The sequence below is a fragment of the Athene noctua genome, chromosome 3 (assembly GCF_965140245.1).
Source record: "Athene noctua chromosome 3, bAthNoc1.hap1.1, whole genome shotgun sequence".
Classification (NCBI taxonomy): domain Eukaryota; kingdom Metazoa; phylum Chordata; class Aves; order Strigiformes; family Strigidae; genus Athene; species Athene noctua.
Genome location: NC_134039.1, coordinates 47,946,406 through 47,971,511, shown reverse-complemented (window position 1 = coordinate 47,971,511; position 25,106 = coordinate 47,946,406). Strand labels below are relative to the sequence as shown.

At 37.7% G+C, this 25,106-nt stretch overlaps 2 protein-coding genes across 3 annotated transcripts in view; both read left to right on the top strand.

Moving 5' to 3' along the window:
- The window catches only part of RAB3IP (RAB3A interacting protein), a 35,196-nt gene extending 22,640 nt beyond the window's left edge, over positions 1-12,556 (top strand). For both annotated transcript variants that reach the window (XM_074902878.1, XM_074902877.1), the window contains 5 exons: positions 2,701-2,829; positions 5,019-5,131; positions 9,090-9,189; positions 9,287-9,356; positions 12,078-12,556. In XM_074902878.1, coding sequence (XP_074758979.1) covers positions 2,701-2,829; positions 5,019-5,131; positions 9,090-9,189; positions 9,287-9,356; positions 12,078-12,160 — 495 coding nt within the window. In that variant the 3' untranslated portion in view covers positions 12,161-12,556. The remainder of the gene's footprint in view (positions 1-2,700; positions 2,830-5,018; positions 5,132-9,089; positions 9,190-9,286; positions 9,357-12,077) is intronic.
- Positions 12,557-15,141: 2,585 nt separating this feature from the next.
- The window catches only part of MYRFL (myelin regulatory factor like), a 49,140-nt gene continuing 39,175 nt past the window's right edge, over positions 15,142-25,106 (top strand). Inside the window, 2 exon segments of the mRNA XM_074901519.1 lie at positions 15,142-15,187; positions 21,977-22,067. Coding sequence (XP_074757620.1) covers positions 15,142-15,187; positions 21,977-22,067 — 137 coding nt within the window.

Sequence of the window (25,106 nt, the reverse complement as noted above, 5' to 3'; positions counted from 1 at the left end):
GTTTGTTTACTGCTTTGCTTTATTGTTGGTCTAGGGTAGACGTTTGCATTTCTGGGAGCTGGGTCAGAGACCCGAGTTGTGTCCCCTTCTTGCTAAACGTTCTTGCCACTGCGTTAGGTTAACCTTTGCATTTTGTGATTTTGAGTGACCACTTCAAAAGCAGGACGGAGAGTACACTTGCTCAGGGGATATGTAGCAGCCTTGTGGTGTGGGGAATAACAGCTTTGTACTTTATGGAACGTCTACCACCCAGAGCTTTGCATTTTGAGATGTTGGACGGAGCTGAGTGTAAACACATGTCAACTCTCAGGTTTCTTTGTGGAATGTGGATGGAGTTAGAGGTCTGTCCACCCTAAATTTCAGTAGAGCCACAGATGTGCCAATATCACAAGGAAATATTTCCTAGCATGTAGAGTAACCTCTAGGATAAGTAGACATGTGTAATTTAGGTATTAACAGGATTTAGGCAAGCTGAATAGCTGCCTGGCTCTTAGGCAGGCAAGTAGCATCCACTCAATGTAAATACTGATGAATGTGTTAGTGTTGTTCAAAGAGCTGAAAAGTTTCTTTGATGTTATATTTTACTGCAAAATTAAAGCATTAAAAATTTACCTAGAATTATTATTACAGTTGGCTGTAGATTTAATTGCAGGTAATGAAAACTTTGGTCTAGTGAAAGCACAAGTAAAGACAAGGAGGAGATACACATGTAACAGTGTAGACTGGAAAGGAAGAGCATCAAGCTATATTCTCTTGAGTATATTTTCAAGGCAGCTTCTTGATAAATTGCAGGTTTGGGGGAAATTGAGTTAAATCTAGAAAATAACCAAGTTAATAAGAAATGCATCTTAATTTTTAGAATCATATAGTACAAATCCAGCTTTTTTCTGGTGATATCTCTTGATTGTATTCATTTTAAAGCCAGACCGGAGATGGGTTTTAAGGTGTGGGTTTTAAGGTATGGGAAATGTTCCTTTAGGGAGCAAGTTACACCTATTGAATTTCATTTGTACATTGAGGTTGGTGGCTTAGCAACCAGAACATTTGTGTGCTAGCTTAATTAAGATGGTTGTTCCTGCTTGTACCTGAGCGTAAAGCAAGTAGTTTTAGTGGAAAACAAATTTGCCAGTCTAATTTTTGTAGGTTCTTTTCAAGAAAACAAACAAACAAACAAAAAAAAACCACAAAAATGACAAAAGAACTCCCCAAAATATATATGTAAAAGAATGGTGAAGTGCTGGGGGCTGAGGGAAGAGGTAATGCGTGGAGAAAGAACAAAAGACTGAAAGAGGTTGGTTCAAAGCAGTGTACTGACCTTTTGAAAAGATTAAAAATCCTTTTAATTTTAATTTTTAACATACATTATTTTCCCTCTTTCATTATCTATATTATTTGTTTTTAATATTACAAAAATTTAAAATCACATCCTGGCTTATCTTTGGCCTGCAGTGTACATCCCTTCCTATAGCTTAAGGTTTGCGTTTTAGGAGTATAGGTCTGCTATAGTACAAGAAGGAGATTTAACAACCAGTTGGAGTGGAAAGGTGCTAAAGTCTGTATCAGCAGAATGTCAAAACCAGTTCTGAGGATGGTGTTGCATATGTCACTGGGGACTGGCATTAGTCTTTTATGTTGGATTAGGAATATGCATTGGAATTGCTTATCCCCAGTCTGTCTGGTTCATGTCTTGGAGCAGTGTTGGTGCCCGTGAACCAACTTGTCCTTCTCAGGTAACCCTAAACCAAATGATGTGCTCTGGAAGTATCTCACTGTGCTCCAGCTATTAGGGGTTGCCAGCCCGTGGGACAGTCTGTCCCATAGTGCAAATGTGAATATGTAATAATGACCTAGTACCAGTCTCCTGAGCACCAGACTGGATAGGTGCCTTCCCACTGCTAAACTGATGGAGATGACAAAACAAGATTGTTTCAAAGCAGATAAAACCATCTCTTCCTAATACATGGCTGCTCCTAGCATGATTTAATGGGTTGGTTTATATTTCTCCGTTTACAAGAGGAGCTGTGGGAGAGTAGGCTCATAAATTGTGCCCGGCGAATATCCTTGCCTTCCTGTTGTAGCATAGTATAGGAGAGAATTTGGGCATAAAGATGAAAAATGAAGAATAAGAGTATAGATTTGATTTGTATATTGAAATCCTGTTTTCCTGTGTTAGTATATTTAGCATGTAAAAAGTCTGGTTTTTTAGTGTTTGGATAGCAGTGTGTTATCTTCAGATGCAGGGTGAATGTATAAGATATCTAGGATTGCAATTTTTTTTAGATTTCTCTGCTTTTCTGTAATGTGCAGAAATGGCAATAGATGAAAATACTGTAATGAAGATACATCAAGAAGATTATTATTTTTTTGCTTTTTTCTGTTTAAACAATCAGTTAAATTTGTCAAAGCTATCCTGGAAGATTAGGGGATGGGGAAAGCAGTAAGTAGGTTTCCCTGGTGGTGTGGTTACCTGTGAATGCATTACCTCCAGTGTCTTGAAAATCATATGTTTGATTTGCTTATAGTTACAGTCTTAGGAAAGTGGATTTAAAAAGATGTTCATAGCTGGGGCATGATAGCATTCTTTCACAGTGCAATGGAAAGCATTTAGTTATAATGCTCATTATTTACCTGTGGATATTTGCAAATGATAGATACCAGTGTGATAATTGCAGTACTAAAATATGTGAATCTTTGTTCTAGGCTGACCTGTCTTTGTACAATGAGTTCAGATCTTGGAAGGATGAGCCTACTATGGACAGAACATGTCCTTTCTTGGACAAAATTTATCGGGAAGATATTTTTCCATGTTTAACTTTCTCAAAAAGTGAGGTAATGGAAATAGTCTAAATGTGATCACTGATGCTCTTCCCTTAAATATGTTACATGAAGCCATATGAACTTCATATGATGTTCAGCTATTTTTGTTTCATTACAGTGTGACAGTTTACAGTCAAGTGCTGAAGTATCAAATTGTTCATTTCTTCTTCACTATTATGCTGTTCCAGATAGTGCCTTTTTAGGTCTATTCCTTCAGTTGTTACTCCTGTCTGGCAACATCTGATGTTTGTAGGAATGGATAGTGGGTTTTTTCCTGATATTTCGAAGATCATGTTTTGTAGAAATAGTGTTCTGTCACTGGCTCTTGTTTATATAGGGTGCAGTAAAGACTAATGTATTTAATTTTGTGGGCCAGTTTTTCTCTCCTATCAGAGCAGGCTGCAAGCACAGTCTGGGTGTTTTCATGAAGAGTGGTTTGAGTTACAGGAATTGGACCTTGGGTTTTGATATGATTCAACAGGGGCAGTTTAGGAATATGGTTTTAGATTAGAAGAATTATGAGACTTTTTCCTTGTGTTATTCCCACACACTCTCCCATACAGAGGAAAGACTGGAGTTTTACCCATCTTGGGAACCGATTCTAGCTCCAACTGCTTTACTTAGTTTTTGTTCTTAAGCAGCATTTACAGGCTGTAGTGATAGCAATCTCTAAAAGAAAGGGACCATATTCTTAGGTCTTTATTAACATAAGAATAACAAATTTTAAAGCCCTCAGGCTTGATTTCCACCCCTCCAGTAAAATTAAACACCTCACATGGAAACACCTATGTCTTCTTCATAATGTTTATCTGTTGTTTTCATGTGTTATGTTCTTTGCCTATGCTTTTCATTTGCTCTTACTTGTTGGCCATAAGCATGCATGATCTTTTAGTTAATTGTATACCAGTTCATTATGGTTGGTGTACAGCATCATACAAACCTCTCCCTCTAAAAAGTTTACTTGGTTACTATGGGAATTAAATTGCTTCTTCAGTCCATGTAAGTAGGCTGTCCTGTTGTCTTTCCCAGCAACTTAATTTTGGTTTTTTCTGCTTCAGAGGTGATATAATTACTGTAGATTTGTATTTCCTCTTAAGTAAAGAATTAGGCTTCTAGCACTTGTCAATTATATCAGTTATTGTTTCCAGATGCTGTGCATAGTGACCAACTTCTGTTTTCACTTGAATATTGATAAACTAGTGTGCAGGAAACCAAAAAATAAGCTACACACTTATTGCGTTTCTGAATAATTGGAAATGCAGTTATTGGAATGACTGAAGGATTGCATTAACTCTCAGTAGCCTCTTGTGTATGTGTAGTGTTTTGCTTTTGAGAGATGGCGAAGAAAGAGTATTTCGTATGAACTACTTTGAATATTTTAAGGACAGAACATTAATATTAAAGTACAATAGAAGAAAATCTTTATTACTTGGTAGGAAGGAACTTTGTCACAGAATTATTTCACTAATAACGTAAATTGCATCTTCTTTTAAATCAGGTAATGGCTGTTGCCCATACTTAAACAGTAGGCTTGGGCAAGTGTTAAGTCCAATCAAGCAAAATGAGCATATTTCTAGTGTCTTAAGATTGTGTGTTTATAAAGAATTAACATTCTGAGCAAAGTTGCACCTTTTTTCATGAAGATGATGTTTTAACTAGACTAGTGTTTGAAAGTTGCAACTGGCTTTTCTATATATTGTTGGCTTTGTTTGAAAACTTTTCTAAAGCTATATTTGGCTGAAAAACAGTGACATATGGTGTTTTGCAAGATAAGGATTATTTGCATCTTTTTGTGTTTCTGCAGAACACAAAATTAAGCAGTTTCTTTAAATGAACAAAGCTTGTGCTGTATCCAGTCTGACAAGAATACTCCATGTACAAATGTATGTGCTGTTTGGGCTTATGAGGAATGACTGAAAATACAGTTAGGATTTTAAACATGCTTGACTCTATTCCTGGCTGTAAAGGCAGTTATCTTGCCTCAGGAAGGGCAGTGTTATTTGGAGGGCAGAATTTAAGCAGGAGCCTGGAAATGGGACCTCTTGCTCATGCTGAAAGTAAAATCTAATTTGTAATTGAATTTCTGTTTGAGTTGAGTTTTGTTGGTGTTCCTAACTTTACAGAAGAAGAAATATGTCACTGATTTGAGGCAATGGATAACATGGAGCTGTTTTTAACTGCTTTCTAAATTTCTCTTGCAGTTGGCCTCAGCTGTTCTGGAAGCTGTTGAAAACAACACTCTGAGCATTGAACCTGTTGGCTTGCAACCTGTTCGATTTGTGAAAGCTTCTGCAGTTGAATGTGGGGGACCAAAGTATGTTAAGCTAACAGAGGGGGAATCTTGACTCATTTGAGATAACTTTTGGATTGAGAAAACTGCTATCAACTGATCACCTGAGTCAAATTTATGTATCTTAAGCTTTCTTATTTCGTAAAATCTAAGACTTCAAGACTTTGCAGTTACAAAATTTTATGGGGGAAAGTAAGCAACTAATGAATTAAACTTTAAAAAAGACTAATATAGAACAAGACTTTTAAGACAAATTCCCATTTTGGGAGAGCTGTTTCATTCACTTCTTTGGTGAAGACCATTCTGATACTTAAAACACATGCTTTTGAACTAGGGGCAATCACCTGGAAAGCATGAAACAAACAGGTATTGAAGTACTACAAGCTGAATATGGGACATCTGGAGTGGCATAAGAAATTTAGGACATACATAGCATACTGACAAAGGTAGCTGAAGGATTTGAGAGGAGATTATAGAGTAAATCCTCTGAATTTGAGCAGGAAGAATGTAATGAAGCAGGGGTGAAGGTGAGTTTGAATCTAAAGCAGGAACTATGCTTGAATGGAGAAGGTTATTAGAAATTTTGGAATGGTCCTAGAGGAATCTGAATCAAGACTTGTTGTCAGGTACTGATACTGACATTAAAGTTAGGTGGGAGGGACTTGCCTGAGACACTGGGGCTTTGATGGATAAAGGAAGGGATATGTGGTGTGCTTTAGTACTGTATGTCAGGGTTAAACAGGCAAGGTCAGTGTTAATCTGGAGCCTTCCAAATCTTGAGAAAGCCTTGACTTTTCTGTTGGAGATATTTTGGATAAGTTGACAATTCTCTCCGTAGTATTTGTTTTGACAGAGCTCAGTTTTGTGATGGAAAACTTGCATCAAAATGTTTTCATCTGACTCATAAGATTTTTTTTGTTTTTTCTTATTGCTATTGTTTTTTAATTCTTCTTCCTCTGTTATTGAGCGGAAGAGAAAAAACATCTAACACTTCCAAATTTTTTACTTTCTCTTTAAAGAAGCTGTAGAAAATGAAAATTGTATTCTATGACTTAGTCTTTGATCCTTTCTAGTCTACAAAGTTCAAGCATTCATATATTCTTCAGCTATCTCCTGTTACTAGAAGACATGCTCTTTGAGCTATAACAGCCCCTCATCAGGAGGGCCCACCACCAATAATGGAGCTACTCAGGGGGTGGTGATTTCAAGTCCAAGATACACCACTGAGCTGTGTTCCATGAATGCAATAGAGAATCGGGACAGCCAGAAGCTACTGAAACCAGTCACATGTCATTAAAGAGCTGTTGGCAAACTGAGGTTCAGGCCACTTCCCAATGTCTTGACATGATGAAATATTTATTCAAAACCAGGAGACTCGATTGCATCATTCAGAAGTCTCGTGAGACTCTTAACGTATTTTCTCCAGTGTAAGATAAATTTTTGATTAGAATTTATGTAATCTTTAAATAGTTGGCTAGGTATACATTAACATTTTGAGATAACAGTGCACACATTGTAATGTAGTTACTTTAGGTTATCAAAAGGCCAGGCATACTTCTTTCTTCCTTTTCCCACTGTCATGTAGCAACAGAAACTTTTGTGGTGTTGCTTGTAGATAGGTAACAGGTAAGGAATATGCAGTATTTAAGGGTAAGTTGACAGCAAATGTGCTTTGCCTTAATATAGGATTACTGGCTTTGAATGGGAAACAGGTGTTCCAGTTTTCACTGAATCAGAGTAGCAGTTTCACATTTTTTTTATTTTTATACAGTCCAAAGCACTATTTTTATTGAAACCATGTTCTTAAATAGGTAACATAATATAGACAAACTGTAAATAAAAAATAACAACTAGACTCATGTTTTTAAAGGATTTTATTGTACAGTTGCCTGGGGGATGGGGAAGCAGTTGCATAAAATAGTGGGCAATAGCCCAACAGCAAAATAAGGAATGGAGAGCGGAGGACTTTGATAATAGTGAAGAAAGGTTAGGTTCTTGATATACAGAAATTATTTAATGGCGCCTGTGATGGTGTGTAGTAAGTGCTGCCTTAATGAAAGACAGATGGGTTTTCCTACAGGATTTGAATAATTATCCCCATGGGGAACAAAGTGCTAAGCTGCATGTGCGCTATACAGGGCAGAACTGTGTCAGCAGCAGTAACTGCCATGCCAGCATTGAACCTGATGTGATGGAAGATAACATATAGAAGGTAATTCCATAGCCAGAAGGGAAGAAGGGCTTTATTTTCCTAGCATTGAAAGTCTGTCTGTCTTCTCACAAAAGATTGACTGAAATTGTGATCAGCTTGCTTGAGCTACTGTTGTGGTTTAACCCAGCTGGCACCTAAGCACCATACAGCTGCTCCCTCACTCCTCCCCCCCACAGTGGGATGGGGAGGAGAAGAATTTGAAAAAACAGGTGAAGCTCGTGGGTTAAGAAAAATTTCATAATTGAAATAAAATAAAATATAATTTTAATGAAAAGGAAGATAACAGAGAAATAAAAGGTGAGAAAGACAAATTGATCCACAATGCAATTGCTCGCCACCTGCTGACTGATGCCCAGCCAGTCCCTGAGCAGCAAGCAGTCAGCCCCTCCTGGCCAGCTCCCCCCAGTTTATGCACTGAGCATGACACCCTGTGGTATGGAATATCCCTTTGGTTAGTTCGGGTCAGCTGTCCTGGGCACGCTCCCTAACAGCTTCTTGTGCATCTGCTTGCGGAGAGCATGGGAAACTGAAATATCCTTGACTTAGCATAAGCACTACTTAACACACTGATGTTTTAGTTGTTGTTATCAACATTATGCTCACAGTGAATCTAAAACACAGCACTGTACTACCTACTAGGGAGAAAATTAACTCTATCCCAGCTGAAACCAGGACAGCTACTACAGGATTTCTTGGATCAATGGACTGCTGTCAGTCCTCTTAAATTGCTGTGGAAAATAATATACACTATTCCATTTTCTCTTGTGGACCAGCTGCAGGCTATTTAAAAGGGCCTCTGAGCCACTGTTTAGAACCACAGAAGCTTAGTAATTTTTGTCTCACTTTTGAAAGGTTGCTTGTTCTTGGACTCCCTAATTTTGTGAGGTAGAAATGGAAGGGAGGAGAGCCAGCAGCTTTTAAAATCAGTGAAACAGTAGATGCCATGACAACCCAGTTCATCTAAGATGCTGCAATATAGAAAATCCAAATAAATTAAATTCCTGGTTTATTACATTTATTAAGATTGTATTAATAGCAATTTCTTTAAGAGATTCAAACCACCTTTCTCTGAAGACTTCTGGAGGAAATTTTTAAAAATTCTTTGCCTTTTCCTGAGTTGTTTTCTGGGAACACCCCTTTCCTTGTTCCTGAATACCACATATACACCAGAAGTAAATTTGATTTTATAATCACTTTTTGTAACGGTGGTGGAAAGAAATATTGCTGGACAGCCTGTTTTTTCATTGTCCCAAATTATTTTGTGCTCTGAATATAAAATACGACTTTGGGCATAAATGCAAAGCTGGTCTTAGAACACATCTGAGAGAGGCTTCAGAGAATTGACTGCTATTCTGTAGGGCTGTTTTTTTGATGATGAAATACATCATCAGGTAGAAACTTTAAAAAAATGTTTAAATGTTGTCATCAACTGATAATTTAAACAATGTATATTTCACATTTGAAGGGTTAAAAGAAATCCCACTGTTTCAGAGTTGTCAAGCCAACTTGAATTAGTGAATATGGAAGGACATGACCAGAGCTAAACATTTTTAAAATCAGTAATGCATCATGATGCACTGGTATTGAAACAAAATAAGTCCATGTGAAACTAAAATAATTGACAACATAGTGTAATAATTGCAGCTTACAAAATGAAGGCAGAATATCTGTGCCAGTGTGAAGCAATTACATTAACACCTTAAACACATGCAGGTATTCAGACATTAATGTCAGATTTGTTTATTTAATCTTGCAAACTTTGTTTTGTAGGAAATGTGCTCTCAGTGGACAAAGTAAGTCATGCAAGCATAGAATCAAATTAGGAGATTCAAGCAGTTACTACTACATTTCTCCTTTCTGTCGTTACAGGGTAAGTAGACTTACTGTGATTTCATTTTGAGTAGTAGTTAGTTATTTTTTCAATACCATTATACAAAATTATATTAACCACTGTTATGTGCATTCAGATCACCTCTGTGTGTAACTTCTTTACATATATTCGATACATCCAGCAAGGACTGTTGAAGCAGCAAGATGGTGAGTAGGAAATTTTATTTGGCATAATAAATAAAAATTTACATAGTGCATGTGCCTAAAACTTGCTATTTGTACACAGTAGTAGTGTCCTGACATTACAGAAAAGCTATCTGTTGATAGTCATTGTGGTAATTATGAGAATTTGGTGATATTCCACCCTCCAATAAAGTTTTTTTAACAACAAATTAAAAAGCAGTGATTTTTAGTCCATCTAAAAAGCCTGACATTATTCAGTAAGAAATGTTATGAAAAATTCTGTAATGAGAGGAATTAGTCACAGTTTTTCCACACAGTATTAAAAAATCAAGTCTCTTTCACAGAATATGGAGATATTTTAGACCAAAAAAACCCTCAGTTTGGTTTGATTGGGGCCATTTTTAATTATTTCACATGGTGTTTTGGTGTGTCTTCTCATTTTGTGCATTGAGGATTCAGACAGCAGTTCTTGTCAGACTGATCTTTCGGGGAGGAATTGCAAGGTTGACAATATTTTAGGTTAAATTGTAAAAAATAAACAGGAAATCATACTGTAATTATTCATCTGAGTGCAGCTGAGAAATGAGGCCCTGGTCATTGCTGCTGCGTGGCAAGGTCTCTTGTTTAGGGCCCTAGTTATAAATGTGAGGCTTGGTTAGCCCCCACTCCAAAAGGGAAATCTGTTTTTACTGCCATTGCTTCAGGCTATGTTTGTTAGTTAGTTGTTTGGGTTCTTTTTCCCCCCATCATTGTTACTTGGTCACTTTGTTCCTGTCAGAATAGGATATCCAACAACTGCCTATTTAAACTCTGTCTGCTCAGTAGTTTGGGCATTGGCTTAACTCTCCTATTCAGTTTCAGTATGCCCATATAAAAGAAAATGGTTATGGAAGTACGTGCACTGTACACCCAGTTAGTTAATTCTGGAATTTAAAAATACATTGCAGTTATTGGTCTTCATTTGCAAGACTAGTTTACCTGTTGATCATTATAAAAGAAATTTATGATTATTTGATTGTGTTTAAACTGTATACAATTGATTTAATTGTATTTCCTGTCCAGGTTTAAAAATATTGCCCAATGACCTTTAGTCCAAGGTTTTTTTGAAACAGACCATATCACTTAGGCTCCTGGATTCGCTAAGCACAGATAGTGGAAAGTGTTAATTAGCCCTGTGTCTATAGTTAATTTTAAAAATAGCTTTTACTTTTAAAACTTAATTATTTTTTTGTTGTTGTTCAGGTGCATTTTTGAAAGTAGTATAAAACAGTATTGTAATGTTTATGGATGTCTGTGCTTTTCATTCTTGAAGTCTCTGAGTCTGTGTGGATTTTCTTCATCCAGAATTTGGCTAGAATTGGCCCTACTTTGATCTACCTCACGTATAGTCATATCTTCTGTTGTTTCCCAATTTCAGGAGATCAGTATTTTAGCTACACTTAAATCTTTTGTTTCCATTTCTAACCTGAAGTACTCCTGAGGTGATAGATTGACTGTTCCCTACGAAAAATAATGCTGTGAACTTCCATTGTCAGAGGGAATTTTTTTCATGGAATTCAGCAGAAATTCACCTATTTCATACACTGAATTGTTTAATAAAACCTTCAGATGGTGCTAATTTTGATTGATTTACTAGCACTGCAGAAGATCTTGAAAATGTGTTATATAAGTTTTAGTTTGGTTTATAGTTAAATGGCTTTTACTTTACCAAAAGGACCTATATATTTTCAACTAAAATTTGTTTACTTTGCTATTGAGATAAAGAGATTGTTAGTATTTTCTTCATCACATAATGAAATATTTTCAGCATTATCATAATTAGTTATTCTTCACAAGAAGTTAAAAAAAACCCTTGACCTTGGTGTTTCAGCTGTCATCTTTACCATTAAAAACATAGAATTTGCATTTGTAACTTGATGTAAATATTTCTACAATACTTTTACAAGAATGTGGGCACTCACAATAATTGTCTGTGCAATGCATTGCATGTATTTCTACTCATCCACCATATAATTTTTGAGACAGAGGTCACTTTTATGGAAGTGTTTTTTGAAATATGCTAGGGAAGACTGTGTACTTGTTGCTCAGGTTAATAATCTTTGTAGTCATTCTACACCATGATCTTGACTGCATGGCAATTATTTTTGTCCTGAATAATTACATAGTCAGTAATTTTCATTTGTATTGCTGTGGCATCAGGAAGCTTAAGGTATGTACTAGGTTCATCAAGTTTAGCAAAATACAGATGAAACTTAAAAGTCTTTCCTCCCTAGTTTATTACTAGGAGGAAGAAAGATTACAAATGGAAAAACGATTAACAAAATTACAGATTCTGTGATGAAACAATTATTATCTTGTTATCCAACAAGTTCTACTTTTTTTTTTCTTGCAGTCTTTTAATTTTAAAGAAAGTGAGTTAAGGGGTAGGACAGTTGAAATGAGAAACTGCGATTAATTGAAGCTGATAAGTACTGATGTATTTTTGTTCCGCAATTTAAAAAGAAATCATCTAAAATGTGGGGAATTTTTTATAGGACCATCATTTAGAATTTTGAAAATAAATACTTCAATAAATTTTGTCACAACAAGCACAAATAGCCCTCTTGCATATTAATTCTGATTTTTCCTAGATGTTTGTAACTTCTGAATTTCCCCTAAACTGATGCACAGTGAGGCAGCCTGTATACATCATTTGAAGTAAAATACAAATTCAGTATGTTTAATGATATTTCTGTCTTTTTTTAGTGGATCAGATGTTCTGGGAAGTTATGCAGCTGAGAAGAGAGATGTCACTAGCAAAACTTGGCTATTACAAGGAAGAGCTCTAAATTTTTACTCTTGAGCATGCATGAACTTCATTGAATATACATAACTAAAATCGCTGAATCTCTTTTTGTCACTTGATATTTATTTCCACAAAGTGGGTCCAGATCCTTCTCCTTTTGCAGATTGCACTAAGAAGTACTGTGATTGTTTTAAACTGACCTATGCTGTATATGCGTACATATAATACTTAGTTTAATAAATGTGGTAAGCACTTGCAGGTGTATTAGTGAGTGTAATTAACATTTAAAACCAAAACTGATTAAAGTGTTAGTCTGAAGCAGTGTCTGTCTTCTATTCTTTGTGATGCAAAACGATGTTAACCTCCCTGATAAGTCATTTCATAATGTAAAACTGAGATGTTTTTATGAAGAGGTAATAAATGTCTGACGTTTTCTTCATTGTAGTGTTTAGATACGTGCGTCTAGCTCTCTAGGCACATATGCCAGTACATGCTAGGAGACAACTAGGAGAATGTGGAATTCTTTGAAGTGCTGCTTTCCTGTTTTTTTTTTTTTTTCATTTTTAAAGCAATGTAAGAAGAGAAACATATATAATAAGACTCAACAGCATAATAAATCTAGGTATCAGTTATCTCTATTGTGCTTTTCAGACATCAAGGAACAATAAAATTACCTTGGTCACTGTGGATAGAAATTGGTCCTGACCCCCATCTGACTGCTGAAAACTTTCTCTTCCCCTCTAATTTTCTTTCATTAGAATTTTTAAATGTAATTTCTTTTTCTTCTGCTTTTTTAGGATTTCCAGTTTCCAGTGGTTTATACATCAGTTTCCCACAGCTGTCCTTGAAAGTGAAAAATACCCATTATGTGATTTCTTTAACACACTGATGATGATTTCCATATAATGTTACCACTTTCTTCACACACACACACAAATTGCTACAAAGAGAACCCAAAAAAGGATCATGGCTTCTTAAGGAAGATGGTTTATCTGTTCAAGTGCTACTTGGGCACTTCAAGTTCAGGTAGTACTTTTTCCCTGGGCATAGTCTCAGATGGAAGCAGACAGTTGATTATGTTACAAGGAACCTAGCTGTGGGTAGGTGGTAGACTTGCTGTATAAAAGCCCTTTTGGAAAAACACTGTCTTGATCATGACAACCACTTATCAATTGCAGATAAGCACTTAAAGCACTGGCAGGTAAACTGGCAAACATTAGAAGTAAAGGCAAGTTTATATACATAGCTGGTTCTTTACCAAAAAGTGTCTTGGTGGATCCAGATTTCTTTTGTTTAATGCAGAACAAAACTAACACACTTCCCTGTCTTACTAGAGCGTTCTCTGTTTTTACAAAAGCAAATAGAATGAGTAGTGAAATTTGATGCCATGCTTGTGTTGCTTGCATGATTATGTGCCTGAAAACACTTTGCAAGCATTGGCTTTGACCAGGCATTTCAATGTCAAGATTAAAACGAACACTTGGACCTAAATATTTTACTAGTAGTGGAGTATGTCCAGCCTGGGCTATTTCAGTACTGATGAAATATTTTTGTCAATCTCCTATCATGGGGTACTAGTTTCTACTGCAGAAACCTGGAAAAATTCTACTTTCAGTTGTTAAAAGCTTTTTATTATTTAACTAATGCTAAGGAAGTCTGGTTTTACTCGCTCTTAGAAAACTGTATTTGTTGGCATTATGTTTTATGTTAGGCTCATAAATGCTTCCTAAATGATTGTTAATCCTTAGTTTACGTAATGAAATCAAACCGTTTCCAGGATTAGCTAACAGTAGGAAAATGATAGCTGGTAGCTGCTGCTACTCTTAATTTAATAATCCTTTACAAGTGTTGCTCATTCAAACAGAGAGAAGGGTCCATTCTATACATGACAGTGTCCAAACATAAATAGTATCTAAAGTTTGTTATGCTGAGGTGATTTTCTTGTACGTAGGGTACATCTTTGAGGTCCCTAGTATCTCAGTGGTAATGACTAGCTCGATTACATCAACATCTTGTGAATACCAACTTGCTTCTGTTGTCAAGTCCCTTCCCTGAAATTCTTTTCTATATTTTAAATATAATCTTTAATATATCATGATACAATATATCACGAGAAGCCTGTGTCACTGTGAGTGCCTGGGGCTTGTAAAAATTGCGCAACAGCTGCTTGTCTGGTGAATATAACTACTTCAGGAAATGGTCTAATTTCAGACTTCTTGACTTCATTGAAGCTTTTGTTCATAACCAAATGCCTCTTACAGATACCTACTCAAAACATCTGAATATTTTTCTCCTCTTTGCTTTAGGGATGACAGAACAGGGGCAATTTTCAGTGCACAAAGATCAACTGAAGAAGAGTGAAATAGCGTTTCCTACTAGCCTCAAAAGACCTTTGTTCAATGTTCAGCTTTCCCCTATGTTTTTCAGTGTTACCTTAGACAAACAGGTTAATCTGTAATTTAGTTTTGTTAATCATAATGTAGAAATTCTGCTTCTCTATAATCAAACTGCTGTGATAAACATTTTTTTTAGAGCTGTTGGATAGTCTGACACTCAGCTTCTTAAATGGGATAGTACATATGGCAAAACGTGATGGCTTTGCTCTTGCATTTTTGATTGCTGTTGCTTTCATCAGTAGTGTTAATTACATGTGTGAAAGTACAGAGACAAGATAAGTAATTTTTATTGCTGCATTTTTTGCGCATGTGTAATTATGGTTAGTACTGGGACCAAAGGTCCTTGAAACGAGGCCATTAGACATACTGAATGGAAGAATGCACATCACCACCATCTTGCCTCAAAAGCCTTGTCAGATTCTCCTTTATGTATAACAGCAGAGTTTAAGTATAGCCCTGGCTGTAGTTATGGAGGAATGAAATCAGCTGGGACAAAGTCATTGAAACCTGCAACAAAAACTGATGTGTTCCTTGGTATGTTTATAATCATCTGGAAGAGAGACGGTGCATTTTTCTCAGTGGGACTCTTCAAGCAGCAGGAAAGCAAAGCATTTTCTACTGGCTTTATATGGATGTGGTGGGAGAAAATGAGGCCTTGCAGCAGTTCTTTGAAGGTAAGAGTCTATTATTAAGAGAGTCTTAACAATTTTTGGTGACAGCAAAGAAACAGTAATTGGGGTTAATTGAAGAAGAAATGAGGAAGAAAAAGAGCCCCGAAACCCAAAGCTCTATTTACACAAAGCTATCATGTAAGGTGACACCAGAACGAAATAGTACAAATGGTACAGATGCAGCGTAGTGTCTTTTCCTTTGTGCTTCAGCCAGAGAAGACCAAAGGAAAGGTGGACCCAGCAGAGCCTGCAGTACCACTGTGGTAATTGTCAGGAAGGAAAACCCAGAGGTGGCTAAGGTCTTGCAGTTTATCACTTCTGAAATCTCAGTGATTTTCATGAGGTTAGAGAGCTCCCTCCCTTCTCTGTAATAACATGTCAGGTTAAAGAGGGGTTTCTTTCCCCTAATGCTCTTTGGAAACAGCCTGATTAGAATTGGTAAAATGGTATTCGTGGCACTATCCTAGGGATCCTGAAGCTTCTCAAAAGTTAAAACTTGAATTTATTTTGTCTTTTGGCTGGGATCTGTCCTGACTTTTCCCCGAAGGCATTTTACATTCAGGTGGGTCCCGTTAGCCTTTCTCCTCCCACACAATTTACTGTCTAATAGACTCCATAATAAAACTGCATTTCTCAAGCACTGCCATAATGTGATTCAAAATGGCTATTCAAAAGCTTATGTATTTTTTACTTTTTTATTTTTTACGAAATCTTTCTCCAGTTCGCACTGTGGTTTTCTTTGTTTAAATATTAACCATTCTATTCCAAGCTTATTTCTGTATTTGTTTTCCTTCTATTATTTGTGCAAGTTTTCATGTGATACTGATCTCAAAGTAACTTGGAAAACAACCTTTTCTGTTTTGGATAATGTGAACAATTTTTATTTCCCTGCATTTAATTTCCATTATGCTTATTTAAAGATTAAGGAAATAAAAGATTCTCCAGTATTGATCAAGAAAATGTATTTAAACAAAGAAATTTAAATCAGTGAACCACAAGCTAGGGCTGCTAGCCAGCAAACACGTTGTTCATAGATGTTAGGAAATTCATACCATGTTTCTTAAATTCACTTTAAGTCTTGGAGATCAAAAACTAACAAACTTTCTTGGCTTTGCTTTCAGCAACATGATGTTTGTTTTTACCAACCTGTTTGTTCAAGTACTGCATTGCATAGCTATTAAATACTCAAAAATATTGTTGGATATAAATTATATAAAGCTCTTTTTTTTTTTTTTTTTTTTTTCAGAAACTGACTTGGAAACTGGCTTTCTAGGGAGTATGGGTTAGGTTCTGTTGGCATTTGTGATAGTGATACCTTACACAGTAGAAGTTACCAGAGTTTTTACCTGCATGAGCTCTTCAACTAGAATTACTAATTGTAATTCCAGAATTACATTCAGTAATTTAACCCTTATTAGAAAGTACTTGGTAGAACATCTGTCTGGGCCGGAGTGAGGGAGAGAAGCCTTGTCGATTCCATTTAATTGCAGGAAAAATGAAACATCTTGGGAGGTTATGTTCCTTCAGTAACGTGTGGTTCTGCTGCGTAGTGCTAATATGATTAAAGGTCTGCTAATGCCATGCAGCATGCAGGGATGCTGTTAGGTGGCTGAATTTCATTGTCTGGACACTGGGATTAGGTATGTAGCTAGGCTCCTCTTGCTGTTAAACCATAGGTAAATCTAAAAGTTAGGGAGCTAGCTGATTCAAAACTGCTCTCTTCAAGCAGGGGTTAGTTTCACTGAACGTCAGGCCAGCTTTAACTGATGGCCTCTCTTGAGTTTAGCACTACATCTTGTGAGTTAGCTTTATAATACCATGTCATGAGGCAAGAGCAATAATCTTCTTGTGCTAATTTGGTAGTCTCTGAGATTAGTCATAGTAGCACTGGAACATTGTCTTTCAAGGCTACAAAAAAAGCTGAGTCCTGCAATACCAAGTGGAGAATGCCGCTGCTGAGGAAGCCTCTCTGCTTTGTCAGTGGTTCAGTTTTGTCTCCCAAAAGCATCAGCTGGCAGCTAAGCACATTTATAGATCTGTTTTTGTAAGATTATTTGAAATTCGTGAGCAAAAAGGATCCCATTTTCCCCATTTCGTTAGTTCTTTACAGTGCTGCGCTTTTTTTGACACTCATTAGTAAGATAAACTTACATTTGCAATATTGAGAGGGGACAGTCTGAAAAAGGAGTTTTTTCGAGGAAAATGAGATGTTTGTTTTCCTGCCGATCACTTTTTTCAAGAGTTAATAGACCTTTTAGATTAGATAGGACTCTGGGATCTGACCTTGGCTTTTTTTTGTTTAAGTATATGGCTTTTCCCTTGTGTGGCTGTTCTGGGAAGTTCTTGTCTTTCCTGTTTCATTTCACTCCCACACTAAAGATTTAATTTTTGATAGAAGTTTCTTCTATGATTTGTTTAAATTATTATTTTTAATTAAAACATTTCTATCTTAGAATCAGTTACTTCCTATTTGTCAAGGGAAGGTCAGAGCTCCTGATCAGCTCTTGTGCCTGCCCTTGTGTAGCAGAGCAACCTGTTCTTGCTGACATTATCAGTGGGTTGAGAAGCGTGAATGAAGGCTGACATAGTTATGCTGTTAAACTCAGTCCTCTTTTTTTTGTTGTTGTTGTTGGAAGGTACGTTGAGGTGTCTAAAATGTGTGTTTGGTCTTATTGCTCTCTGTGGTCTGAAGAGTCTCTTAGTGGAATCACCACTTCTCGGTATACTCATGCTTCTGCATGGATAACACAATATAGTTTAGAGCTCTTGGTAAATAAATTAAGCAACAGAACAAACATGCCATTAAATACAAAATGCTTGAAACCCAAAGGTGTCTCATACCATTTAAGGATGACAGATTGAAACAGGAATAAGAGATTAAATGACAAATTTAAAATATTAACTGTAAGATTTGTTCCTCTCGCAAATGTTCCTTTGGGGAAAATCCATCTTTCCTGACACAAGCTCACTTCTTACCATGTAGAGTAATATATATGATGTTGAATAACCTAGACTGTGATACATCTTGGCTGGCTGCAGTTCTGCCATCTACAGCTGTTTTGTCCTTAACCCTTTCCTGTTTGTTGCTGCAGTGTGCTTGAGGTTCATGTCCATAGCTCTGCTGGCCCAGCAGCTTTTATCAATGACTCCATGCCTATTCCAATCAAAATGAACTGGATTATCTTGAACAGTTTAAATAATGACAAGTACTTGGAGCCCTTTAGCATGAAAGAAGTTAAGGAACTATAAGCACCATAAGTAATACTTACCTTAGTGTAAGTTAATGATGTTCAGCTGGATTTTCCACTGAGCCTGTACATTGGAGCTCAGGAAGTGCTGAGGCCTGTTTTAGTGGTGAAGTATCTTCAGATGAAAATCAGTTGATAATTCTTAAGCATAAACACTTCCCTCAAGTTGCAAGGGTTTGTAGCAAGCATGAATTTTTCCTCTGAGCAAGCAGGTATTGCTGAGCACTGACCGTGTTCTGTGTGCCATTGTTACATCTCAAGCTGTATTTAAGGGTTGTTCCCCATATAGAGCAGCTGATGTTTCAACACTAATCTTAGAACAAATAGCTGGACTTGGTTGGGAACTTTCTGGAATCCTTTTTTAATGTCAGGAAAAAATCAGTTTAATATTGTCAATTCTAGAAGATTGACAGAATATTTTATTGGTTATGGACTGAATTTGTTTGCAGAAAGAGCACCACAGTAGCCTGGTTATTTGGGCACTCCTTTAGAACGTGATGGCTGTGGTTCAAGCCAAATTCACAACAGCATGTGACTTTCTCTGAAATAGTTGCTCTGTTAAAGACATAAAACTTACAGCAAGGAATCTCTGGTTCTCTGTCCCTCACCCTTCGCTTTGCATTTAGATATTACTGAAAAGGAGGTAACTGGTTTAAATGCAGATGTATGTAAGGCACTACATGGAAGTATTAATCAAGACAGGTTTTTCAGGGGTTGAGACTCTTGGTTCCAGGACTATAGAGTGAAGCTCAGGAGCCAGGTGACGAGAGCCTCCTGGCTGGAGGAAAAGCGGGGATGTCTGCCAAAGAGCCATATATGAAGTAAGCAACTGCCAGATTAGGAGGCTGGATTTCAGGCTACTCCTTGGGGGCCTGAGGCTAAGAAAAGGGACAGGCTAAGCAAGAATGGACAGGGAAATGGAAGCCAGTGGTAGAACTGATGGTTTTAGACTTAGATTGAAGGAGACTCAACAACAGACTAGCAAGTTTATGGATAAATGGGAAAAATAGTCATATGCTGCCTATGACTGCAGTCTCTGTTCTGCAAACAACTGTGTGTGAAACCCCAACCACAGTACTGTCTTGGCCTTTCATCTTCATCAGTTCCTTGGGTAGCTGGCAATCCTCTGCACAGTGACCCTAAAGTTGAATGTGTTACCCAGTGCAGACTCTTCCCAGAGATGTCTGGACACATTGCAGCATGGAGTGTGGACTGGGAGCAGAGATCCCCAAGTGCAAGCAGTTAGTCAAGGCTGCTGACTCCACATAACCTCCTACAGCTCTTATCTAGGTGCATGGTTCTGCGCAGCAAGCTGTGGGTTGGGGGGGGGGGGGGGGGGGGGGGCGGGCAGGGGCTCTCAGCAGAGCTTGTCCCACAACAAGCACACAGTTCTCGAAGCCACCTATAACGTCCAGGCGAGCTGTATCCATTAAGTACTACCTGTGATCAGTTGGCTCTGAAATGGATGCCACCATTTAAAATAAATGGGCAGGCAAATGTACTGTCTCTTCTGTGCACCTTCTGTGCGCAAACTTTCATTCGTGGTGGCCTGTCTTCTTCCTGGTGTGCTTCCTTCCTCTCCCAGCACAAAATTACTTATTCCTTCCTCCTCCTCCTATCCATTTAACTGTTTATGCAAAGTGGAGAGATTAAGAGAGAATGATACATATTGCTGTTGTCATCACTTAGCAACAGGCCTGATCTCTGGATTGTGGGGTGCCCATTTGATTCGTATCTGCACTTAAAAGAGCATGTCTCTGACCTTAGTCAAAATAAGGAATTCGTGGTTTTGTGCTACAGGAAAAACACTTTGTATCTGCCCTCTGCCCTCATGTTAACAACAAAATTATAGCATTCTGCCTGAAGGCCAGGCAATTTGAACAGGAGGAATGGGGTGGGGTGGTAAAAGGAGGAGAAGGTGACTGAATCATGTTCGTGTGGACTGCATTAGCAAAAGGAGAAGTGTTTGAGATTCAGGGGGTAATATCCTAAATTCAGATATGAAGAACAAGAAGATGAGAATTCAACAAGTTTGAGGGAGACTGCTAAGGAAAGCTTTGTACTCTCAAACTGGTTTTGTGAAGTGCTTTGCTGCTACTTCAAGACTTACCATGTTACAGTTTTGCTGAGGCAAGTTAAGTATCCTGCACCTATTGAATCTGTTCTCCTCTGATGTGTGGAGGACAGGTTTGTAATACAGTGCCAGTACGTTGGGATGCAAGGAGCTATCAGTAGCACACCTGCAAATTGCTATCTCACAGTGAAAGGCTTCCAAAATTAAGTCTGCAGCAGTGATAACCAAACAATGCCTAGGTAATCTGTGATCGCAAAGCAACTCAGGAGATGTTTATTAGCAATGTGAATTTATGTATTGAGAGACACGTGAGGGAATTCCTGTGCAAGGTGGTAGAAGTGGATTTTTAGATGCTACTCGCAGTTAAGTAATGTCCAAACACTGGCTTAAGAAAGAACCATGTCGGAGACATCAGGAAAACACAGAAGAAATTTTATGGTATGACTTTGTACCACGCACGCGTTTGATGCTAGTACAGTGAGAAGACAATAAAAGCACCAAAGGCAGTTACTGTTCCTGTGCTCAGTGACAGCGACTAACCTTTCGTGTTCTCCCGCTTCGCTGCAGAGCGAAGGGGCGATGGCCGGTGTCGGCCGCGTGGGCCTGAGCCGCGCAGCGCCGGAGGTACCAGCCAGTGCATGGGGCAGAGCCACACGCAGCTCCCGGCCTCTCTGGGGCAACTTCAACCTCCTTATCTTGTTTGCTTTCTGACCGGCCACACCCGTGTTTACGGAAGGCTTGCTGGAGAGGTGGGGAGCCTGCAAATCAGGTCTGTTTGTTTGGTTTTTTTAGAGAGTTCCGTCAGACTTTCTACAAAATTGCCAGCAATTCCAGAGACTTTATAATCGTAAAATCTGATTATGGCTTTCAGTTAGCAAGCAACAAAGGACAAAGTACTCAACCTTTCCATTCATTAATATTAATACAATGTTAATTGGCTGGGGTTTTTGGGAGAATAAAAGGAAGCCACCAATCAAACATTTCTAAAGCTTTATTTGCGCTTCCTTTAAGCTCAGGATGGTGGATTTTTAAACTGTTTCAGAAACTCACTTGCAGTACTAATGCAGAAAGCTGAACTGAGACAATGTTTGAGCTTTGACCCCATCACGTGTTTTGATCCCGGTGTAAAAGAGTATGAAGTTATCTTCAAACCCTCTTTTTACAGTTGCAGACAGGGGCCCTTCATCCTCTTGCTGTGCTAATTCAGCGAAGCCTTAATGTCATGCATGAACTGGTGTTTCCCTGGTGCTGCTCTGCCATCTTCATCTTACCCTGCACATCCTCGGTTTACTTTGTATTTCTTGCCATCCTTCCTCCCAGAGTGACTAAACCGGAACGTGACTCACATGTTACACACAGGACTGGACAGATTTGGTTTTCCTTTGTGTAGGAGAGTGGGCAGCGTTACTTAGTCTGAATTACTGCCTCTGAATTCCACTCTTAATTTCTTCTTGATATTTTTAATTTTAGGGCAAGACGTCCATGGAGCCTTGGAGAATCCCATGGTGGATACAAGTATGTTGGAAGAATTCATCAGTAGTGATGCAGAGTTTGGAACTTTGTAAGTATTACAGCAATGCACTTCCTGTCTTTAGCATCATCTCTTAATTTGTTTTCATTAATGCCATGATAAAATCTGAACGCAATATTCAGACCTGAAATCTGAGTTTCAAGAGGACTGTGGCTCTCTTGATATTGTTACTTGAAGCTGTAGAAGATTTAGAAAAATGAATTACAGACAGTGGTGGAAATATAGTTGTCTTGTTCAACAATTGAATGAATGATAATGAAGTCTGGGATAGTTCACAACTGCTGTGCTAATTGTGACATTAAATGCAAAGCTATTATTTTAACATTCCTTTAAGTGCTGTTTTAGTGTTTATGTACAGAATAAGTGAGACTAATATATAATAAATTGAGAGAATAATGTAAACCTCCCAGTTTGAGGGAAGCAGGGCTACTGTTTTCATCCTAATGCTTCATTCAGAACAGAGAAACTGTCCATTAATCTCTTCTAACTTTAAGAGATACAAAGGATCCATAATGCAAAGGGTCATGGTCAAGGGTGGAAAGTTACGCAGCATACAGCTATAAAAGACTTCCAACCCAAATCTTTCATCCAGACACTGTCAGATGACTGCTGTTACTGCAAAATATTATTAATGGGCTGACATTTGCACCTGCCAAGAAGCAGAGCAAGGGGGATGTTTTAAAAATAATTAAACATGGGATTTTTCGTTCTGGACAGACTCAGCAGCACACGTATTTACTTCCAGTGGGCTAAATAGGCTTCTACCTACTCTAAATCATGAATAATCTCTCTGCCCATGCTATAAAAGAAGAATGAATAGGTTTTTGTATATTAATATACATAATCTTTTTTAGAGTGACTAAACATGTTTCAGAATAAACAGACTGACTCCTCTATGACAACTTTTATAAAGCAAACATAGCAGAAATATATAGAGAGACACATGCACGCTATTATGTAGCTTAGGTATGTTAGAAATTATAGTTGTATTGCTACGAAGTATTTATGTGAAAGAAAACAGTCTGTAAAGCTACTATGGGTTTGGAGGCTCAACAGGATTTTACACTGATACTACAGTCATACTTCATTAATTATAGGATTAAGGAGAACATTTACTGAATCATTAGATCTCTAAAATTATGAAGTATTTGTCTGTATTGCATAAGCAGAATAGCATCTCATAAAGGAACTTCCCAGAACATGTCAAAGGAGAAAAAAATTAAAAGCCTCTATAGATATATAAAATGTGGATTGACATAATGGCACATGCAATACTGAACACAGTGCAATGAAAAGGATGTGGCTACCACCAAGGTCTTGGCTGCATCTGGAAGGGTCCATTAAAGATTGTCTTGAATCAGACAGGTTGTTGGCGTTACATTTATTCTCCTCTTATACCACATGTGAAGCACCATGTGATTTCTTCATCTTTTCCTACAGCAATAGCTTACTCTTGAGTGGTGAAAGGAGAAAAAGGGCTGCCATGTCCTTTCCTAATGAGGCATTTAATTGATATACTATGTCTGTAATACAGAATATTTAAGCTACAGAATGTTTTTTTCTCAAAAGGCACAACACCAGTTTCAGTACAGTTCTAACCTGGAGACGTATCCCTACTAGCTCTGTACTTTATGAATATTTTCTTTCCCTGAGAAAGTGTCTGTCTCTGTATTTTACTGTAATACTCTTAACTTAAAACATAAATCGAGTGCCCAAGGCAGTGTTTGAAACCAGGAACATGAACCAAATATGCAGAAGGAAAGTTTTACACTTTAATGGATGTACTCTTTTAAATTTTCAAGGCACATTTGGAATTCAGCAGCTATGGATCAAATATCCCACAGAAAAAAAAAAATTAAAATATTTATTAATTCTCTACTTTATTCAAAGTTGAAAACAATGTTTGGAGCAGTAGACACTGTATAAAAGCATCAGAAAATTTGTTTAGAAGTAAATTAATGATTATTTTAATGTGGAATTTTCAGATTTTTTTTTTTTAAGAGTAATCATAAAGTTGAAGGTAACCCAAAATGCATAGTTATGCATGTGGCATGTTAAAAAACTGTAGCAATACCATAATGAAATATGGAAGAACATGTCAAAAGTAATAGGTTGTGACCAAAAATGAAACTGTTCTCTCTCATGCCATTCAAATGCAGAAATACAAAATCTGAAGTAGAAACAATAGAATGAAAACCAGGTGATGGAAATTTTCCATTGATGCTTGAAAATATTTGCCGTGTACATGGGAAGACGTGTTTTCTGAATACAAGGGTACCACTTTAAGCAATTTTATTTTATTCAAAATTCTGCCAGAACACTGGGCCTGAGTAAAGGAGGTGTGCCTCACTAAGCTTCTGTCATCCTTCCTCTGCTCTAGCATTTTTAGCCTAACATGCACCTTAAGCACTTGTCTTTCAGGTAGCGATTCAGAGCACTGTTTGAATACATCAAAGGGTTAAGAATCCATTTCTTGAACCTCCATCTATTCCTAATGGAATAGAGGAATCCTCTGTAGTTCCTTTAAATGGCAGCAAGATGGCATAGGACTTTCTCTCTCTTAACCTGCTTTGAAAGCACCATCATGGACTGAAAAACTTGAAATAAAACAGGAAAGATGTGACAGAATTGTGTCCTCAGCTAACTGGAGACAGACGCATGGCTCTCTGTAGTGGTCTGCTGTTGATTTAGGACAATCCTATTTTCAATGCAGAAGGAATGAAGTGGGTTTGCTACGTAGTGTGGGAACATCTGCTTGTTGCTGTGAGCTACTTGTGAAGGACTTGGCCTGGCTTAAACTATGGTGTAGTTTCAGATCTCACTTTGAGACCAATCCTTTACAGTGTCTAATAGGAGATAAATCCCCTGCAATTCAGGAGGAGATAGTGACCTCCTGCATCACACAGACACACACAAGTCTGTTGGACCAGATGGGATACACCCGAGGGTGCTGAAGGAGCTGGCTGGGGTGCTCGCCAAGCCGCTTTCCATCATTTACCAGCAGTCCTGGCTGACCGGGGAGGTCCCGACTGATTGGAAATTGGCCAATGTGACACCCATATATAAGAA